This window comes from Gymnodraco acuticeps, unplaced genomic scaffold (assembly GCF_902827175.1).
Source record: "Gymnodraco acuticeps unplaced genomic scaffold, fGymAcu1.1, whole genome shotgun sequence".
Classification (NCBI taxonomy): domain Eukaryota; kingdom Metazoa; phylum Chordata; class Actinopteri; order Perciformes; family Bathydraconidae; genus Gymnodraco; species Gymnodraco acuticeps.
The window spans coordinates 993,585-1,014,310 of record NW_022991064.1 but is presented as its reverse complement, the minus strand read 5'-3'; the positions used below and the strand labels follow the sequence as shown (position 1 = coordinate 1,014,310).

General features: G+C 39.4%; 1 protein-coding gene across 2 annotated transcripts in view; it reads left to right on the top strand.

The window, feature by feature from the left end:
• Positions 1-19,731, top strand: part of LOC117559933 (complement C3-like) — a 48,264-nt gene extending 28,533 nt beyond the window's left edge. For both annotated transcript variants that reach the window (XM_034236660.1, XM_034236661.1), the window contains 21 exons: positions 2,015-2,078; positions 2,195-2,284; positions 2,475-2,681; positions 3,687-3,762; positions 3,853-4,012; positions 4,135-4,230; positions 4,901-5,051; positions 5,458-5,543; positions 5,837-5,914; positions 6,023-6,178; positions 6,620-6,682; positions 6,830-6,911; positions 6,997-7,045; positions 7,220-7,310; positions 7,424-7,513; positions 7,600-7,702; positions 7,851-7,940; positions 11,972-12,064; positions 12,206-12,289; positions 19,085-19,229; positions 19,456-19,731. In XM_034236660.1, the coding sequence (XP_034092551.1) occupies positions 2,015-2,078; positions 2,195-2,284; positions 2,475-2,681; positions 3,687-3,762; positions 3,853-4,012; positions 4,135-4,230; positions 4,901-5,051; positions 5,458-5,543; positions 5,837-5,914; positions 6,023-6,178; positions 6,620-6,682; positions 6,830-6,911; positions 6,997-7,045; positions 7,220-7,310; positions 7,424-7,513; positions 7,600-7,702; positions 7,851-7,940; positions 11,972-12,064; positions 12,206-12,289; positions 19,085-19,229; positions 19,456-19,597 (2,196 nt within the window). In that variant the 3' untranslated portion in view covers positions 19,598-19,731. The remainder of the gene's footprint in view (positions 1-2,014; positions 2,079-2,194; positions 2,285-2,474; positions 2,682-3,686; positions 3,763-3,852; positions 4,013-4,134; positions 4,231-4,900; positions 5,052-5,457; positions 5,544-5,836; positions 5,915-6,022; positions 6,179-6,619; positions 6,683-6,829; positions 6,912-6,996; positions 7,046-7,219; positions 7,311-7,423; positions 7,514-7,599; positions 7,703-7,850; positions 7,941-11,971; positions 12,065-12,205; positions 12,290-19,084; positions 19,230-19,455) is intronic.
• Positions 19,732-20,726: the final 995 nt, after the last annotated feature.

Genomic DNA, 20,726 nt, shown 5'->3' with positions numbered 1-20,726 from the left:
TCTGTTTTGCACATCCTCATATTAATATCTTTGTACATCCGGCACTAAACTGTTTTATTGTAGAGATCACTTACAGTATCTTCTTGATTTTTTATATTCTATATTTCTATCATTGACCTTCTACTTTCCCCCTGTCTGTTTTGTATGTACTCTTAATATTTGTTTCATCAAATAACATTATTCAACAAAAATAACATTATTCAAAACAAAAATTAAATAACGTGCTTTAACCACTAAGCGGTGCACACAAGGTACACACAGCATACTAATAATAACAACTGTGTATTATTAGTGTAGGACACTTATGTATGTATGACATCTGAAGATGTGTAGTTTTATTCATGTTTTTACATAATTGTACAGGATATTGCTATACTATTTCTCATGTTTTACTTCTACACATTAATATCTGATTTGTAAAACATCACAGACAGAAAGGCATATATCCGTCATTTAATGGTAAGCTATTGAAATTGTGATTCCATAGATGTGTCTAACATCACCCAAAAACCCTGACTATTCTCTCAACTCAGTATTTACATTCTTATATTCAAAGAAAATCAGTAATATCTTTAAAAACTACAAGTCCTTTTCTATCAGCTATGCACCGTTACGGTGTAAATATAACCTATCTACCAATTGGATCAAATATAAAAGTCAGCCGAATTAATGTTGATACTGCAAGGAGACGTATTGTGTGAAGAGAAATTGAAGATGTTGTTTAATTGCTGATATATTTATGATCCACGTCTTATATTCAGTTTCCGTGGCTGTTCTTCCTGTTTGTCCAGAAGTCTTCTCATCAGGGCTCTATAAATAAAGAACTAAGGCTGATGTGTAATATTTAATGCAGCCGAACTGTGTATTACAATGCCGTTATGTGATGACTTCCAAGGAGAAAAGCAAGCACACTCGGAATAAAGTATTTTCGTTTTTCGGATTTCATATCGCATTAACACCATATCCCAACATGCATTGCGGCTAAACAATCCAATCACCGAGCTTCTAGCTTAGGTAATCAGTTCAGTGGGTTTGTGGTGTGTATCACAATTATGCTCGAAATGTCCCTCATAGGCCTACGTCTGTTTCCGGTGACTTTATTTTGAAATTCAGTTCCTGAGGAACGGCTAAAAAGCCAGAGATTATAGAATTAAACAAATAAATAAAAACAAGGATAATTGTGTGTTATTGTTGAGTAAATAACAGTGTGTTATTCAGAAAAGAATAACAAATTAGAAGGACATTTTCTTTTAAAAAAATACAGATTTCATTATTCTGAGGCTCCGAGCCCCATTTCCATGCAAAAAAAGTCAGACATTATACGATTTTAAATAAAAACAATAACCGTAGCTTGATATTGAGTAAGAACCGGTAAGAATATGTTTTTATGAACCACACAGCTTCCGGTCTACCAAGACCCGACCGGACAAAACGTGGCGTATCATATGCACACAAAACTCGGCCTCAGAACTCAATGGCATTGGTTAGCGTATCATATGCACGCAAAATCGGACTTCTGCGTATCTATTGCACGCATTTCCAATGTGTAAAGTCGTGTCATTTGTACGCAGACTGAAGAGAGTGGGTTGGAAAAAGACTACATGCCCTGTTTTTTTTCCTACACCATGTGGAATTGTTCTCTTATTGCATTACAATGTTCAAGCTGCCATAAAATAGAACTTATCCGAGGTCTGTTACATTATGGATGCAATATTCTTGTAACTACTTTTAGTTTCAAGCAACAAGCCGTTTACAAATCCTTTAAAAACCTCAGTTTGAATACAATCGGTTTAATAACGTGACAAAGCTACAGTTACGGGTATGAGAGAAATAGTCTGGTAAAGTCAGTTTTGGTAAACTGTTAAGTTTATGAAATGCATCTTATTGAATATTAATATCTTATTTAAATTCGGACCATATTTGACTTTGTTAAACAACAGCAGAGACCGATTACTCAAAAAGTCATGCAAATGATTGTGATTTCTAATGTTTGTCCTAACTGTTGTTTTTCCAGCCTGAAGGTGTACTAGTAAAAGATCCTATGATTGTAATTCTAGACCCCACTAATAAAGGTGTAGGTGAGTTACCTTGAAGAATGACATGGCTGCATTATACAGTATAGTGGTTTATCAACATTATGTGTTTATCTTTTGCTAATTGATGCTGAAACTTGCCCACTGTTTCTCCCTTTTAGATGGTGAACAAAAAGAAATTCTCAACAGTAGAATTTCCATGAGAGATTTGGTTCCAAACACACCAACACGCACACTGATCTCTGTGACAGGTGGGACATAATTCCATATAGGGGATTGATATGTGATATGCACAATGGAAACAATATATACATTTGTATTGTTCTTATTGGGAAATATCTACCTCATGGTCGTCGGGGCACTTTGTTGTTTGCTTAGTGGTTTCTTCTTGTTGATTTATATCGTTTTGTGTTTCTTTTCTGTCTGTCTGTGTTCATTCAGGGAGAGAACAAGTTTCTGCCCTCGTGGAGAACGCTGTTAGCGGGAACTCTATGGGTACTCTAATCAGACAGCCCTCTGGCAATGGAGAGAAGAACATGATGAGCATGACCCTACCTGTCATTGCAGCCACATATTTAGACAAAACCAACCAGTGGGAAACTGTGGGCTTTGAGAAACGTAATGAAGCCCTCCAACACATCAAGACTGGTAGGGTCACTGATGCATTGATTGTATGACCATCTATGTTTCTATGTTTCATGTTGTCTGTAGATGTTTAATTGCTCTTTTAGCTGCACTTTTAGTGTACTGTTGTGCTGCTGTGTTTATTGTGTTTATTGTATTTTCTTACTCTGGCACAACAATTTCCTTCGGGATAAATAAAGTAGGGTTGCCAGAAACTGACCATGATCAAAATCGATTATTCGGCAGCCCTGGCGAATAATAATCGATTATTCGACCGACCCCCTGTGATAGACCAACGTCTTTTCGCAGAGCTTGCGTTTAACTTCCTTTGGACTTGTAAGTTCGAAGTAGTTCCACGAGGAGGAACTCTTTTTATCTGCCGCTTTGTTCATCTTTAGTCGCATGTGTGAGGGAGAGGGGGGGTGGGGGTGGGGTCGGTGTGTATCGTGCTGCAGCAGCAGTCTGCTCTGCACGCAGGCTTCCTCCAAGTTTACAGTAAAACAAACTGGTGGTGTGACCAATGGCTATTTACAATTATTAATACTATTACTATTATTAGCATTAGTCTATATTTTGGTTGAAACTAAGCCAGAAAAAAAAAAAAAAAACATAAATAATAATAAAAAAATATATAAATAAAATCGATTTTTAAAAATAATGTTCGATTATGGAGACTGTAACGAATATTCGAATAATCGAATAATCACTGGCATCCCTAAAATAAAATCTTATCTTATCTTATGTATTTTTAGTACAGATAGCAGAATCTTATTAATGCCACTGTGAGTGTGATTTTGAATTGTCTGACATTGTAGAAGAGGTTTGAAAAAGAAAATCAATCCACACCACCCCTGTCCAGCCCTCATTTGGGTTTCCCTTTTTAAAAGCCTATGCCAGCAGAATCATTTGAAAGAAGCTCTAATGACTGAAAAAAATCAGGTCTCCTTAAACTGGCTTCTAATCAATAAGATTCAGTAGAGCAATGAATGGCACTTTTAAAAATGGTTGTGTGTATTTGTTTGTGTACAGGCTACAACCTAGAGCTTGTCTTCCGGAAAAATGATGGGTCTTTTTCTTTGTTTCATCTAATCCCAAGTAGCACCTGGTGAGGCATTCAAACATCCCTAAACTCACACAATGATATATGTCACGTATGAATAAAACTAAACTATTACACCTTCTTCTCTCCTCTAAGGTTGACGGCCTATGTTGTCAAGGTGTTTGCCATGGCAAACAATCTGGTAGCAGTGCAAAGCCCACACATCTGTGAGGCCATCAAGTTTCTGATTAGCAACGCACAGCAACCTGATGGCTTATTTAGAGAAGTTGAAAGAGTGATCCATGAAGAGATGATGGTGCGTTCACTGGTTTCATCTGTTTTTCATCTATGTGCTACAAAAATATCTAATAAGTTTGAAAACAATAGCATGTTATCGACCCTTATTCTAAAAATAAATAAATAAGTGTGTGTGTCCAGGGTGATGTGCGTGGCGCAGATTCAGATGCCTCCATGACGGCCTTCTGCCTCATTGCTCTGCAGGAGTCACGAATGCTATGTGCTGCCAGTGTTGGTGTGAGTACTTTACCTCCATACAATGTTTTCTCTTTTTCTCTCATCTGTTTCATTTCTTTATTTACCGTCTCCTCGCAGAGGATGTGCAAAATAAAGCTTTCTGAACCACTAAACCACTGGGAAGCATCTCACATCTGCAAAGCTGTAAAGCTCTGTTTAACAGCCAGCCCTGTTGCTGCTCCTGTCCAAGCAGCATGCTCCGGGTCTAAAAAGTGAAGCCAATCCGGATGAGCCTTAAAGCTGCATCTAATATCCAGCAGGGGGCGACTCCACTTGTGGCAGAATCAAGTCAGATTGTATAGAAGTCTAAGAGAAAATAAACCAATTTCTCACTTGATTTTTTATTCAGTAAAGATTTTCCAAATTAGGTTATGGTCGCAATCGCTAGATTTGAGTCTTCTTTATTGAAGCATGATGTTCATTTTGTAAATGATGGTCCTATTTAGAGTAAAATAGACGATTAATCAGTGTATGCTTTATGGCGAGGCTACCATGAGATTGAATAGTAGCTAAAATAGTGCTATCCGGTTAGGATGTTGTCTATGTTTTCGTTTTAGACTCACTTATAGTTTGTTTTAATTTCATGAAAAGTATTTTTTTTTTCTTTTGGTTGCCTAAAAATGTCTATCTGACTGTTCTCACCTTATTCTCTTTCCTCCCTTGTGTACAGAGTCTACCCCGTAGTATAGAAAAAGCGGTGGCCTATCTGGAAAGGCGTCTGCCAAGCCTCACCAACCCATATGCTGTTGCCATGACATCATATGCCATGGCCAATGAAGACAAAATGAACCGCGAGATCCTCTACAAGTTTGCTTCCCCGGGTGCTGTTAATATTCTTAAACTATTATTTGTAAACATAGTCTATGTTTTGGTGATTAGATTCAAACGATTTCTCATCCACAACTACTAAGAGCCTGACCAACACATTGATATTATGGGATGATTTTTGCTCAGTAGAGAAATGTCAAATGTTTGAACTCATTTAGAAACGAAAAGTCTGTAATTGACATAAATAGTCTTCCAGCCATACGATGTCCTGCTCACAACAAATATTGGTGAAACGTTTTGAATAACAGATATATGTATGGGGATTAGTTAGTACATTTTAATATTTCCTTACATATTTTAATTATACATTATTTTCTAAAATGAGATAACCTGGATTTATAAGTAAATAGATGCATGTATAGCAAAGTAATAAGGAAGATATTTGTGTGTCGTCCTTAGAGTTGAGCCACTGGCCGATGTCTAAGGGACGTGTCTACACACTGGAGGCTACGGCTTACGCTCTTCTCGCTCTGGTCAGGGCCCAGGTGAGCATGTCGCATTTATGTGTGTTCCTTTCATGCTACAGACAACATACAATTTAGTCCATGTTACTTTAATATAAAGGTTTGCAAACAATTTTCAATGAAATGTGTCTCTCAGTAATGTCACAGCCTCAAAATATAATTGACATGCTACCATCTTAAGTAAACAATATTTTAAGTATTACAATTGTTAAGTAACTGATTTGTCTTTTTTATATTTGTATGTCTTTTGATCATTCCAATGTGCAGTACATGACAGAAAAGTTCAACCATTTACCTTCCTTCTATGAATAAAGGCTTTTGGAGATGCCAGACCTGTTGTGAGATGGTTCAAAGAACAGGAGAGAGTTGGCGGAGGCTATGGATCGACTCAGGTAAGAAGAGACACCTCTCTCCATCTTGATCCCTCCATCTTGTTTTAGATTCGCATTTATTTTGTTCTGATCATTGTTTTCTCCCACCTCCCTCTTGTTTTACTAAAGGCCACCATTATGGTGTACCAGGCTTTATCCGAGTACTGGTCCAGTGCTATAGAACCAGAATATGATCTGAACGTGTTAATGTTGTTGCCGGGCATGTCAAGGCCTGAAAGGTACAACTTCAACAGGGAAAACCACTATGCCACAAGGATGTCTAAAGTAAGCACACACTCACACACAAATTCACAAACAGTGGCTCATTAAAGTGGTAATGTGTGAGCAGATTGAAATTCTGCATGAATATTGTGTGTAGTCTTCCACAAATACAAAAGAAATCTATAAACTCTCAAAAATATATTGAGCTATAAAAGGGATCTGAAAATACAGAAAATAAATAAAAAGTAACTATATTACTAAGATTTTTTACTTTTGAACTAAATTTTGTTTTTATTTACGAAATCTAAAGTCACTTGTGGATCTCAATTCTTCCCTGGAGATTTGCCCGATTAATCCAATTTCGGTCCGAAGTAGTTTTAATTTGTATATTGCACATTTACACACAGATTGTTGATCTCGTCACACAAATAATATTGGTATAATACTTTAATGTCTGCTTATCCTTGACATTGTGTGTTTGTGCTCATATTTAAACTCTGACAGATCAATGATATCAACCAAAACGTGACAGTGACTGCCAAGGGTTCAGGAGAAGCAACATTGAGAGTGAGTAATATATTTTTGTATTTTATACTCCGAGTTTTAGTAACAGTTAATAACTGATCTGTCCTATTAAAAAATCAAGATGTGACCATATACCCTTTTAACCTTGTGAGGACTTATATCAAATATTGCACCTTTTCTGTGTGACAGATGGTGTCGCTGTACTACACTCTACCTAAACAAAAGGAAAGTGATTGTCAGATGTTTAACCTGTCAGTGCAGCTCATCCCAGGTGATTTAGTGCCTTCTGTCTCTTCTTCATTTGTTGTACCTTACTCTTGAGAAACAAATTAACTAAATACAATATTTTACTCCAGAAAAAATGGATGAGGACGAGATGATATACAAGCTGAGGATAGAAGTGTTGTAAGTACAACCAAGGCAACACACTGACACATGGCTTCATTCATAACATTTTCTAACCAGCTATTTACAATATTATTATATTTCACAATCTGTATTAAATATTCTGCTTCTGTTCCTTACCCTTTCCCCTATCTCCTTAACACTTTAATTTCCTTCAATCTATTCTGTGTACAGGTTTAAGGACAAGGAAAGAGATGCAGCAATGTCAATTTTGGATATTGGCTTGCTAACCGGCTTCACCGTTGACACAAAGGACTTGGACTCAGTAAGAACTTTTACAGATACACATTAACCCACAACAAATGCACCAGCTGGTTTTTGTTAGGAGAAAAGATATGTGTATTATGGTTAATGGTCTGATTATGTGTGTGTGTTTAGTTGTCCAAAGGACATGGGCGCACCATTGCAAAATATGAGATGGACAAAGTCCTGTCAGAAAGAGGCTCACTCATCATCTACCTGGACAAGGTAAGGCGTCGCTGTTTCCTTCCTCCATACTTTTCCTCTCTGCCTTGCTCTTTGTGTATTTATCTCTATCTCACCTTTATCTTCAGGTTTCTCACACACGACCAGAAGAAATCACTTTTAGGGTTCATCAGAAGATGAAAGTGGGCGTCTTACAACCAGCGGCTGTGTCTGTCTATGAATACTATGAGCGTGAGTCTTAGAGAAACCTCCATGTGTTTTGTCCCCAATATATGTCAGAGAATATAATAAGCAGGCATTATTACATGTTCAAGTATTTCATGTATATTTTATAAAGTACCAAAAAAACATGTTCAAATATATTTTTCTTCCAATTCAGAAACACATTGTGTGCAGTTCTACCATCCAGAGAGGAAAGGTGGACAGCTACTGCGGCTCTGCAGAGGTGATGAGTGCATATGTGCTGAAGGTAAACGGGTCAAAACAACCTTATCCATCCACTGTAAACTTGTATTTGTTCAATTTAAAATTCTAAATAACACAACACTTAAATTATGCTTTGTAGAGGTAGACTGCAGGTCTGAGGTCTGTAAACGGCAGCAATCTATTATTGTACTATAAAAAAGTAAGGGGTAGAAGGTCAAACAAAGATTCAGAAGCGTGTCCCAGCATGCTAAAATGCTTGGAATCACAATGCAAACATGTTGACTCTTTGCTGATATAAGGATTATTGTGGTCCTCATCTTAGTTTGGCATGGTAACAGGCTAATGGTTAAAGGCATTACAATCAGGAGAGACACTTTTTTGATGCAACAATATATATTTATTGCCAAAGATACACAGATGAATTAAATGGTGTTTGGAGTATCATCCAGGAGGGGAATACCGAGCCGATAAAACACCCAAAAGAATAACTGTATTAGGCAGTTTCATGTACGGAGTTTCTTACCTTACTTGATGGCAACAGGGATCTATGGATATAATGAGCGAGTTATATGGGGAAATCATATTACAGAGTAGCATTGAACTTGATATTGTGTAGAACTGCACTTGAAGTGTGGAGCGTCAGGCCCTTTGAAGCCGAACAGAGACGCATGGGCATGGCCCATATCCAAGCCTGTTGACGCAGACCCATAACCTAGGTCGATTGCGTGCGTGAAGCATGTGAGGTGATGACGCATGGCCCATATGCAAGCCTGGTGACTCACTAGGGGGCGCTCACGGACCACACTTTGAGAATCACTGATCTAATTCGAACGGCTCTTATCCATGGATGTATAATAAGAACTGGATACAGCGTGGGAGGCGGGGTCTCGTTCTTTCCTATGAGAGCTGCTCATTGGCGCATGAAGACGAAATGGCCCAACTTTTGAGGGAGCGAAACATCACAAATTACCCATCATGCCTGGCTGTCAGAGCAGAAGAACCCGTATAGAGTGGCGAAGTCACGCCCATCTACTTCCGGTCCATGGGACCTTATTTCATTTTAAAATAATGTATTGAGTTTGAATTGTGCCATGAATTACACATATGATGTTTGTCAATCTTAACAAATAATTTCCATGTCAAAAAAGTCACAGTTTGTCGTAAAACTGTTGAAATATAAGACTATGAAAAATACGCAACTAGAAAGACTACAAATCCCAGAGTCGCGTAAGTGATGTCACAATTGTTTTCCTCCACTAAGAGATAGCTAAGATCAGCGCCATATAGATATAATCTATCTATATGGTGCTGGCTAAGATAAGATAACTTTAACAAGATGCCTGTGTGCTTAGTACCAGGTTGTTATCATACCAGCAATGGGTCTTGCTCGTTCTTTCGCTTCCCGTCTGATGAAAGGACCAGGAGTGGCTGGATCAAGTTAGCTACCTAGCTAGTAGCTAGCACGTTAGTTAGCATTACAGCCTTGTCATTTTTATTAGCCTTAATATGAAGTAACATTAAGTAACCCAAAATGTTAAACAGTAAGAGTAGTAGTCATTAGGGCTGTCAGTCGATTAAAATAGTTAATCGCGATTAATCGCAATTTTTTTTATCTGTTCTAAATGTACCTTAGAGGAATATTTTTTACGTTTTTAATACTCTTATCAACATATGAGTGGACAAATATGCTTTATGCAAATGTTTATTATCATTTGAACAATGACAAATATTCTCATGAATATTAAACCTCTGAACATTACAAATATTTGCCTCAATTCAACCTGGAACCTCTAATACAATACAAAGTGTGTGTGTGTGTGTGTGTGTGTGTGTGTGTGTGTGTGTGTGTGTGTGTGTGTGTGTGTGTGTGTGTGTGTGTGTGTTGTGTGTGTGTGTGTGTGTGTGTGTGTGTGTGTGTGTGTGTGTGTGTGTGTGTGTGTGTGTGTGTGTGTGTGTGTGTGTGTGTGTGTGTGTGTGTGTGTGTGTGTGTGTGTGTGTGTGTGTGTGTGATGTGTGTGTGTGTGTGTGTGTGTGTGTGTGTGTGTGTGTGTGTGTGTGTGTGTGTGTGTGTGTGTGTGTGTGTGTGTGTGTGTGTGTGTGTGTGTGTGTGTGTGTGTGTGTGTGTGTGTGTGTGTGTGTGTGTGGGAGGGCTCGTTGGAGCTATATGCAACTCAAGGCATATGCTCGAACGGGAGCTGCCTGGACGCTGCAATCATGTTGCGCACACTATCCGTGCTGAGTGTGCTGACTTTTCGTACAATGTCCCACTGTCTGGCTTCCTGCATAAAGTCGAGTGCTCGGCGCAGTTGTCGGCGAAATGTCGCTCCTCTGTTTTCATTGAAACAGCTCCTTATATCCGTTAGCGCAGCTAGCTAGCACCAGATGCTAACAACAACAATACACGTAAGGTCTCTCTCTCGCTCGAGCCACACATACACACACCCTCCCGGTCCTCCCGATGGCCTGTCGGTGCCTGCCGGTGAGCGTGGAAGTGTGGTCTGCCGCAAGCAGGCAGCAGGAGCGGGGCTGTCAGCATCAGCTTGTAGATGGTATTTTAAACTCGATGCGCTCTGAAACTACGGGGCAGCCGAGGAAAAAAATACACATGCGTTAAAATAATTAGTGGCGTTAATTTTTTTTTGCGTTAACGCGTTATTAACGCGTTAACTTGACAGCCCTAGTAGACATATTTCGTGAACCCTTTGAAGAGTACTGTCACCGGTGTGATCATTCTATAATACACAATTTAAGCCCGGGGGAGAAATGCTAACGCTAGCATCGGCGATTGCCGATCTTTCCTACTTCATGCTATCTGCACAAATGGTTGACATTAAACATTAAAAAGATCAGGCAGTTCAGAGAGAATCAAAGGAAGGCAGGCAGGCAGCTTTGCATGACATTCTTCTCGACGTGTTTCATTGTGATGATAGTGAGGGTAGTCAATCGTTTTGTTGACAAGACAGTAGTGACGGCCATCTTGGTGACGTGTGTTGTTCTGCGAGACCAGAGATGTAGTTCATTGAGCGTTTCACACAAACAAATGTGTTACTTCACAGTTTTACGACACTTTTTTTTTTTTTTTACTTGCAAAATTATCTTTTAAATTGACAAACAAATGTGTAATTTGTGGCACAATTCAAACGGGATCGAAAGATAATCTTTCTCTCTCCATTGACTTCAATACATAATTTTTTCGAAATAAGGTCCCATGGAGGTCCACCGGAAGGGGCCACTCTATGTGCGCTCACAGAGCATGCGCCCCTTAAGCACCGCCCCGATCTCCCACTCTCGGCTCACTAGAATGAATGGAGAGAGAAAATAAATCTAGATTCGGCTTGTAGTGCATTTTATAACTTTAAGGACCGAATAAATCTAATAAGGGCTATAAAATAGTTCATACTGGGTAGTTTATTTTGTTAAAAAAAAAGTATCCACCAATTTACAGACATCTCTTTCCCCATGTTAGTCAATGTTAGTCAGTCTCTCCTCACCTATGGCCAGCAGCGGGGTAAAAAGCCTTGATCCCATCTGGTGCATTTACAGCTGCGGACAATTTTATTGTGACTCTTTCAATATTCAATTGAAAGAAATGATAGTGTATTTCCAGCTCTCCCCGTGACTCTCTGAGTTTCGTGGCACCACCAGGGATTTTGGGCCCCATGAAAAGATATCACATTTGTTACTTACATTTTTTTTTCTTAATGTTCTAAAATGGTTTGGGCCCCTGTCAGTCACGGGCCCTTAGAATCGTCCTAACTTTTCACCCCCTTACGGCGCACCTTTGCTTCAGAAGTTTCCATCACAACCAGGTATTGTCCCTCAGATTTACAACATAAAGTCTGTTTTCTCAGACTGAGTTGTACTCCTTGCGAGAAAAGCACTTAGTTTCACATATGATAAAGGAGAATGCTGTAAAATTGAGTTTGCCGTAAATCACAAGCACCTGCAGTCTAAAAAAACCTCACTAATAATCTAAATTGTGACGTAAATACAGCTGCCATCATCCATTGTCATGTACTGATGTAAACATTTGATCAGATGTGTTATTACTTTATGCTAATTTTGTCTTTCCAGAGAATTGCAGTATGCAGAAGAAGGCGAACATCAGCAATGATCAGCGCACAGCTAAGGCTTGTGAGAGTATACCAACCAGCAAAATAGATTTTGGTAAGAGAGCGTAAATGGATTGAATTAGAATAGTACTTTTATACCCCAAAAATGTATGTGTTTGATTACGTCTAAGAGATTTGGAGAACAAGTGAGCAAAGAAGCAGATGAGCTTACAATCTACAATGTGTCTGTCCTCAGTGTTCAAAGTGAAACTGGAAGTGTTTGAAGACGGTTTGTCCACAGACATTTACACAATGCGTGTACTGGAAGTCATCAAAGAAGGTGGGTGTCTATAGCTTAAATGCCTAAAATGGACTAGCCCCTGATGTTTCTAGGTTGCCTTAAAACTGTAGGTGACTTAAAACCTCTTAAGCCCCATGGACCCGGTTCCGGGGCCGAAATCGCGTCATTTGCAGGAAACAACGTCTAAGGAACCTTAATAGTTAATAAACTATGAATATTTTATATCCATATAACGGGAAAAAACTCATTTAACTGATCTTTTTCATTTAAAAAAACAAAAAAAACACACAATGCTAACAATGAGCCTCTGAATTAGCCCCGAGCGAAAAATGCTAACCTATTACTGCACTGAAAATCACTCCTAGCTCCCTTATTACTTATCCTAGCTGCACATCCAACACATCGTTTATGATCGTAAAGACACAGAATCTAATGGTGCCCACCTCAACACTGAAAGATACAAACTTGCGACGTTATCAACAAAAACGTACATCAAAACAAGTGGCGCTAGGTAGCCCACAACGCTAACATGGCTTACCTTCGTCTTTGTCTGGTCTAAACTGGTCTTCAATGGCATTAAAACGATAACAACGATGATGTAGTTAATCCATAGGTTAATATCCAATGTGGCTGTGTCCCCTTTGAAATGTTCTGATAATCTATAAGCAATAAAACTGCAATTCCGTTTTAAAATAGTAGAGCAGCCATTCCTACGCTCTGTAGCTTCATTGAATGCGCAAAGACGTCACCTTTTTTTTAACATGAGTGTGTGCGGGACGATTTCCCTTCTTTTTTTTAATCTTTTTTTTTTTCAGTTATAAAATAAACAGACATTGCTCCAGATAACAGAACATACAACAAAACATGTAACAACAAACAACTAAACAAAACATAATGGGGGGGGGGGGGGGGGGGGGAATGCAAGGATGACTTCCTAAGACAGCTGATTGTGACATACACAGGACATTACATACACAATACATTATACATTACACAGGAGATGCCATATTGACAGGGTCAGACAGGAGAGCTGCGGACAGTGAGCCGCAATCCTCCTGTCTCCCCTCAAAATCCCCCAGCAGAGAAGCTGCACGCTTCATATTCAGTAGGTCCAGATACTCCCTCAGCCATGAGTCCCTAGTAAAGCAGGCTGGTTTGCGTTCCTTCCAGTTTAGTAGGATGAGTCTTTTTGTGGCTAAACAGCCCAATGTCCAGAGCCGATCGGCAGTCCTTGCAACATTGCCATCTGGCTTGAGACCCAGTAGGCATGCAATGGGACATGTAGGGAAATTAACTTTTAAAGATTCAGACATTAAGGATATTACATCTGACCAAAGTTTTTTTTACCGCTGGGCATTCCCAGAGTAGGTGCAACAATGTACCTCGATTGCCACATTCATGCCAGCATAAGTCTCTGTGTTTATTATCCATCTTGGATTTTGTAACAGGGGTGATGTAAGCTCTATTGATAATTTTGAACTGAATGATCCTGAATCTTACACATTTAGAAGAGAACATATCTGACCTCCAAATGGAGTTCCATTGCAAAGCAGACAGAGAGATATTCAAGGCATGCTCCCAGGACAGTTGGACAGGAGAATAGGTATTCGGGGCAGCCCTAGATAATAATTTATAAATATTAGAGACCACCACACCTGATGATATGATTGCTTTCTTGAGGCGCTGGTCCTCTTCCATACATGAAGCAGGCATGGCTCCCTCCTTACATTTTGTACTAATAATAGATGCTATTTGTGAATATGATAGAAAAGATGAGTCAGGGACGATTTCCCTTCGATTCTATTGGCTCAGAAAGAGATGTCACATATCAAAATCGAAGAAGAGAGGCCAGAGATAAGGAAAATCCACCCAAATGGCCCCAGAAGAGGGTTTTTTTGCTAAATCTGTCTAAAAAGGTCAAATATCACTTGTTTTACATCAATCTTGATACAGGGTACTTATTATATGTTGTACTTTGGATTCCTAAAGCTTTTAGTCTACTAACCCATCATCCAAGGTTAGTTGGATGTTTTTTTTTTTGGACGGACACTATAATTTACAGTTTTTTAGCATGTTCAATCTGAATTTTCTTTAAAATAAATATATATTATATATATATATCAATATATTGATTCTGACTTTTCTACATCCAATTCACAGGTTTATCATTACTTTGAGAAAAAAGATTCTTAATTTAACCCTTTTAGAAGTGAAGATATGGTCATTTGTTCTGGGAATGTCATTTTCGAGCCTGAAACCTGAAAAACAGGCTTGGGGCTTAAGAGGTTGGTTTACCTCCTTTTTACATTTTGTTTGCACATTTAATCTCCTGTAAGACAATAAAATAAAACGTTTGACATTTTGGTAAATGCATTTATGTCAGGCAGTTGGATGACAACACCAGTAATTTTCATGTTTGTAGATAAGAAAATAAGATGTTCGACTCGTTTTTGCACTTGATCATTTTTACAGATTGCAACAAGAAAATTACAGGCTCAAGTAAGAAGACTGTGTAACCTTTAAACAGAGCCAGGCTAATTGTATGCATGCTAAGCAGAATTCAGTGCAAGCACTGGCTCAGTAGGGACTTGGACTGGGAGCCGTAGGGTTGCTGGTTCAAGGCCCTGAACAGACTTAAAATATGGATTGTGGACTGCTACTTGAAGAGATCCCAGTTCACCTCATGGGCCCTGCCGTGGTGCCTTTGAACACGGCACAGGACAGACCCCGCCCCTAAGCCTATTATGTACAATATGTCGGGAGGTTTACAATAGAAATGCAAGTGTTATGTAGTGTAGTATAACAATGAGCCTTGCACGTGGGCAAGATATGTAGTATATATTGTTCGTGCAGATTTAATCATTAAGTATTTATCTAAAGTGCCAGCACTCTACTTAGCTATCAACTTGAAAGTGTACCAATACAATACTTTAATATAATGTTTAATAAAGTTGGGGCACCACTCTCTAATAAGCGAGAAAATATGATAGCATAATCAATTATTATAGTCTCATAATCTGAAAGTCGGAGTCCAGGCTCGGTGAACAGAGGCTGAATTACTTCAAACACAAAAACACATGACCTGGTTCTTTATAAATGAAACATTTATTAACTACTAAAAATATAGACACTCAAGAAAAACATCACACAAATAATATGAATGGCCAAGGGAAGGTTACAAAATATATATGGACAGTAAATCAGATGGTCAGTAAGTACTGAAAAGTGTCAAAGAGTGTTCCAACTATACTTTTCAGTACTTACCAACCATCTGATTTACTGTCCATATACATTTTGTAACCTTCCCTTGGCCATTCATATTATTTGTGTGATGTTTTTCTTGAGTGTCTATATTTTTAGTAGTTAATAAATGTTTAATTTATAAAGAACCAGGTCATGTGTTTTTGTGTTTGAAGTAATTCAGCCTCTGTTCACCGAGCCTAGACTCAGACTTTTACTTTCTCTTTCTTGATCCTCCTTAGCAACGGAATTGACCAATCAGAATCAAGTATTCAACTAAGGCTTGTAATACAAGTTGTTAGTAGCCTTAAGGGCCTACACAGTTGCTGCACTAAACTACATTTTAGCATTTAAAATACCTAGCCATTATTCTTGCGGTTATTTTGGTGAAAGTAACTCAAAATTAACATAAAAGTAGTGTAACTCATTACATTTCAGAGACAGTAATATTGTAATGTAACTTATTACTTAAAAAAGACAGTAATAAGTAATATGTATGAATTACATTTTGGAAGTAACGGGTGACGTCACGGACTGATACGGAAATTGTAGTACTGCCGTTTGGACACAACGAATATTTTCCTCAGAGTCCGGAGCACTTCCTAGGGGCTTGGTTAGACCTGGCGTCCTGTGACCACAGTCCGGCCGTTCCTTAACTGTGAGTCGGCACATCAGAGCCCGGACACTGGCAATGTGGTTATTTTAAAGTTATTTAAAGTCTTTAAACACGGTTCGTGTAGCACTATGAGTCCGTTGAAGGGAAGTCTTTCAAGATTTAAGAATGTTACTTATGTGCTGTTTACACGGGAACTAAACGGTTGTATCCGCTACTTTTCTCTTTCATATAGCCCGTTCGTTCACGAGGCCATAACGGAACCGCGGAAACGGACCCCTAAAACGAAAACGGGTCCCAAGGTGGATAGATCTGCTGCGGACGGAACGCTCTGGGGGGCAAACGGCTCCGTGTGTACGTCCTATACGATCATTTTTCTGATAACGATGAAGCCATAGCCCCGCCTCTCCCCACCTCTGCTGCTCACTGCTGTAGCATGGTCAGTAGCTGCTACTGACAGTAGCTACTGACCATGCAACAGCTGTTAGTGAAAAATCTACAGCTCCTCTACCACAACCATCAGCAACAAGTGGACATGGAGAATTACATGAACTACATGTTGCTAAATCCACCGCGGAGAATAAACAGAAGGGCAACCAGGCCACCATGCTCGGGGGTCTTCTTCACTGCTTTTGGTGTATTTTGTGGCGGAAGTATAGCGCCACTTACAGGCCCGGCATATGTACTACAGCGTCACCAGCGGGTCGAGCGGTCTCGTGTGAAGGGACACGTTTATTGAGCCGTATCCGTGGGGTCTTAAACTCAGAACTAAACTGAGACAAAGAACCTCAGTGGGGGGTCATCTTGGAGGAAGGGGGGAGGAAAGGAGTCAGCGACCCCTCTGTGTTTATGTCAGGAATCAGGAGGATGAAAAGTGGATAAGAGGATGTTCTAAATTTGTATCTGTCTTTTGTATGTCTCAAGAAGGAGGTGGGGCTTACCCTATCCCTCCCAGGTCATAAAGCTCTGGTTGGGATTTCTTAAAATGAAACTTACAAAATATATAGTAATTGTTTTAAACGTCTAACCATATCTGAAATATCCATTGTTTTAGCTGTTGAGAAAGACAAAAATAATACAAATCAAATGCAAATTACCTTATTGACACATTAACTTGATTTAAACAAATAACACAATCACAATTGAGGCAGCATGACATCATATAATTCTCATACATCAGGATGTATAAGTAGATACCTGCAAACCAAGGTATTATGGAATCAAAGATTTCATGTTAAAGTTAATTGACGTCTGTGGACAGAGATGGCATTCCCATCGTTCAAGGTATCCAGCCTTGTGGGAGGAGGGGGGACCCTTTGTTAAGAGTCATTGGGGCATCAAGTGACATGGGTTTTTGTGTACTGTGTCTCTGGGGAATCTTCTCCTTGATCTTCCCCTAGAGCAGTGGTTCTCAAACTTTTTCTGTCAGGCGAAAAAAAAAGTCGGGCCCCCCCAACACAAGTCAGGCTCAGTGGCGGCGCCAGAGATTTCTTTTGGGGGTGCTGTGGGGTAGCTTGACGTTTCATAGAGGGTGCTCAAACATTTAGGGTTTCCCATTAATGTACCGGTCGCTACAGTGGAATTTTCTACTGCAACACTCCCCACACGCATATACACAGTGTTTCCGCAACTGTTACAATGAAGGCTCGATAATCAGCTCACGGCATATAGGTGTAAGCAGGGGTCAAGTGCTATTTTTATAGGTGGTGTGTGGATCTCACATAGGGGGGTCCGGGGGCAAGCTCCCCCGGGAAGATTTATTTTTAAATATTGAAGTTAAATGCATCAATCTGGTGCACTTTGAGAGCAACATGAAGAGATCTATGGATACATCTCTCAACACCCATTTGAAACAGAACTGTAAACAGATTTACTTTTTCTTTATGGATATTTTACAAATCACCCTTTTAAACTTTATTCTTTTTTTACTGTCATATAGTATTTCATACCTGTTTTTCATTTATTCTCTTATTTTTTTATAACTATAATGATCATATAAATGTGTGCCTCGGAAATAATTGTTTACATTAATGGTGACCAAAACGTTTGAGACCCACTGAGATAACACTGAGAGAGTCATTTAGCTCACCGAGTCTCTCAGTCTGACAGGAGAGGACTCTCCTCCACTTTGTTGTTGAAAAAACTCCTTATATCCGTTAGCGTAGCTCGCTAGCACCAGAAGCTAACAACAACGATATCCGGTACCGGTGCGCTCTCTCTCTCGCTCGCGCACACAACATGGCTCGTTCCACACACACACACACACACACACACACACACACACACACACACACACACACACACACACACACACACACACACACACACACACACACACACACACACACACACACACACACGCCGAGCCGAGCTTTAATGAAACACAGATACCCAGACGTAATAGTACTGTACTGCATCATATTATTTTCGAATCAATAATTTTTCAAATTATGAATTTTTTTTTTTTTTTTTAATCTTTTTTTAATTTTTTTATTACCATTTTTCCTCCTGGTCTCTCGCGCCCCCCCTGGCATGCCTCTGCGCCCCCCACTTTGAGAACCACTGCCCTAGAGTGTCACTGTGATGTCAGCCATGGCTCTGAGGGGTTAGAGCCATCTCCATGTGTGATTCACGCTACAGTAGTGATGTCACTAAGACTATATTGCGGAAATTAAACAAAGCCGTCAAGCAGAGGGGGGGATTGTGGGTGAGAAACTCTCTCTCTCTCGGGATTTTGGGATTTGTGCCTTTGCAGACCATTTACATGCAAAAAAAACCTATATAACACACTACAGGAAAGGGAAAACCCCGAAAAACCTTATTGGGCCCCTTATAACTTTTGGCAAGAAAGCAAAAAAGTGTGTTTCCAGAAACGTGATTCAGCAGGATATGTGAGAATAAAGTACTTTTGTTTTGTGATTAATCATTAGCTATCAATTTGATCATAACCTTTTCTTTGTTCTCCTAATTTTAAATTACAGGAACGTTTGATGTGGGTCTTCTGAATGAACTTCGCACATTCCTCAGTTATCTGCACTGCAGGGAGTCTTTAGATTTGGTTGTTGGCAAAACGTACCTTATCATGGGATCATCAGATGATATTCACAGTGATGATGCACATCAAACGTAAGTGTGTTTGAATCTGATGTGTGGTGTGGGAATTTAAGATATTTCTGTTTCACTGCTTTTTATACTAAATAAAGTCAAGATGTGTTGTCCTCACTTACTGTTGCCATTCATAGAGTAATAAAGTATCCAGAAGGAGGAAGGAGGCTTTCTTATGTTATGTTTGAATGTTACAGATAGCTGTTCACATGAAGACCTAACGTGTTTTTCACTCTGCTCTCCTTAGGTATCAGTATGTACTTGGAGAAAGAACCTGGATCGAGTACTGGCCCATAGAAGCTGAGTGTCAAGCTGATGAACACAGACCTACCTGTTTGGGCATGGAGGAGATGGTTCAGCATTACAACGTCTTTGGATGTCAGCTGTAGTGAAACATAAGAAAATACATTGTTTTTGGAACTGTTTTTACATTATTCCCATCTTGTACAACTTTCACTGCTATAAGATGTATTGACTTGCAATGTTGTAGTGCATTGATTCAAATACAAGTATCTTAATCTCATGCTCTGTGTCTTATATTCTTATTAACTTTTAGTTCATGTAGAAAATTAGAGAAATATTTGACTGTTTTGTTGGTTAAAGAACATCCCGTGTTCCAGGTCTCTTGGACCTTCGTGGCCTCTTCACACACGTGCGTACGCACACAAACGTAAAGTAAAAGTCCTGCATTCAAAATGTTACTCAAGTAAAAGTACAAAAGTATGAGAATTCCAATATACTGTAAGTACCAAAAGTAAAAGTAGTCATTGTGCGGATTGGTCCATTTCAGAATAATATATATCCCTTTCATGCATGAATTATGAAAGTCTCAGTCAGGATTTTTTTACCAAGTGTTATTATTGCTCTTGGGGCGTGAAAAACAAGATTTGAACTTTTTTTTTTTTAATCTAGTTTTTTCAAAGAGATTTTTACATGTCCACTCAGGTGGACAGTATGCGTTCAGGGTTTGAACTGAAGAGATGTACATTTTGAATAATAACATAAGTATATTGATTTACGGCCCAAAAAGATATTGCAGATGAAGTATTTTCAAGAATAACCAGGGCCAGGGGCCAATTTGAGGCCCCACACACAGTTATTTGATGAGTGCTAGTGGAACCTCGCAGCGGCGAAACCGTGCAGCGCCACCCTAATTGCGCCACATAAGCGCATAGGTGCGCCTCAGATGAGGCCCCCCTCCGCAAGGTGTGGCCCCCTCCACAAGGTGAGGCCCCACACAGTCTGCATGATCTGCCTGTAAGGAGGGACGGCCCTGGGAACAACAGAAGCAGTACCAGTATGAATTGTAGTTGAAATATAGCCAGTGATGCATGACGTCCACTGTAATGGACAGGTGGTTAATCATGATTTCGTGCAAACATAAAATCAATACTTTGATAATTTATTAATTATATGATTCCTTAGTTGTTACTTGATGTCACCAACATTGTTATACCTGCAGGGGACGCTTTCCATAAAAGGATTGGCAAGATATAGATGGGTGACTTGGTCCATGTG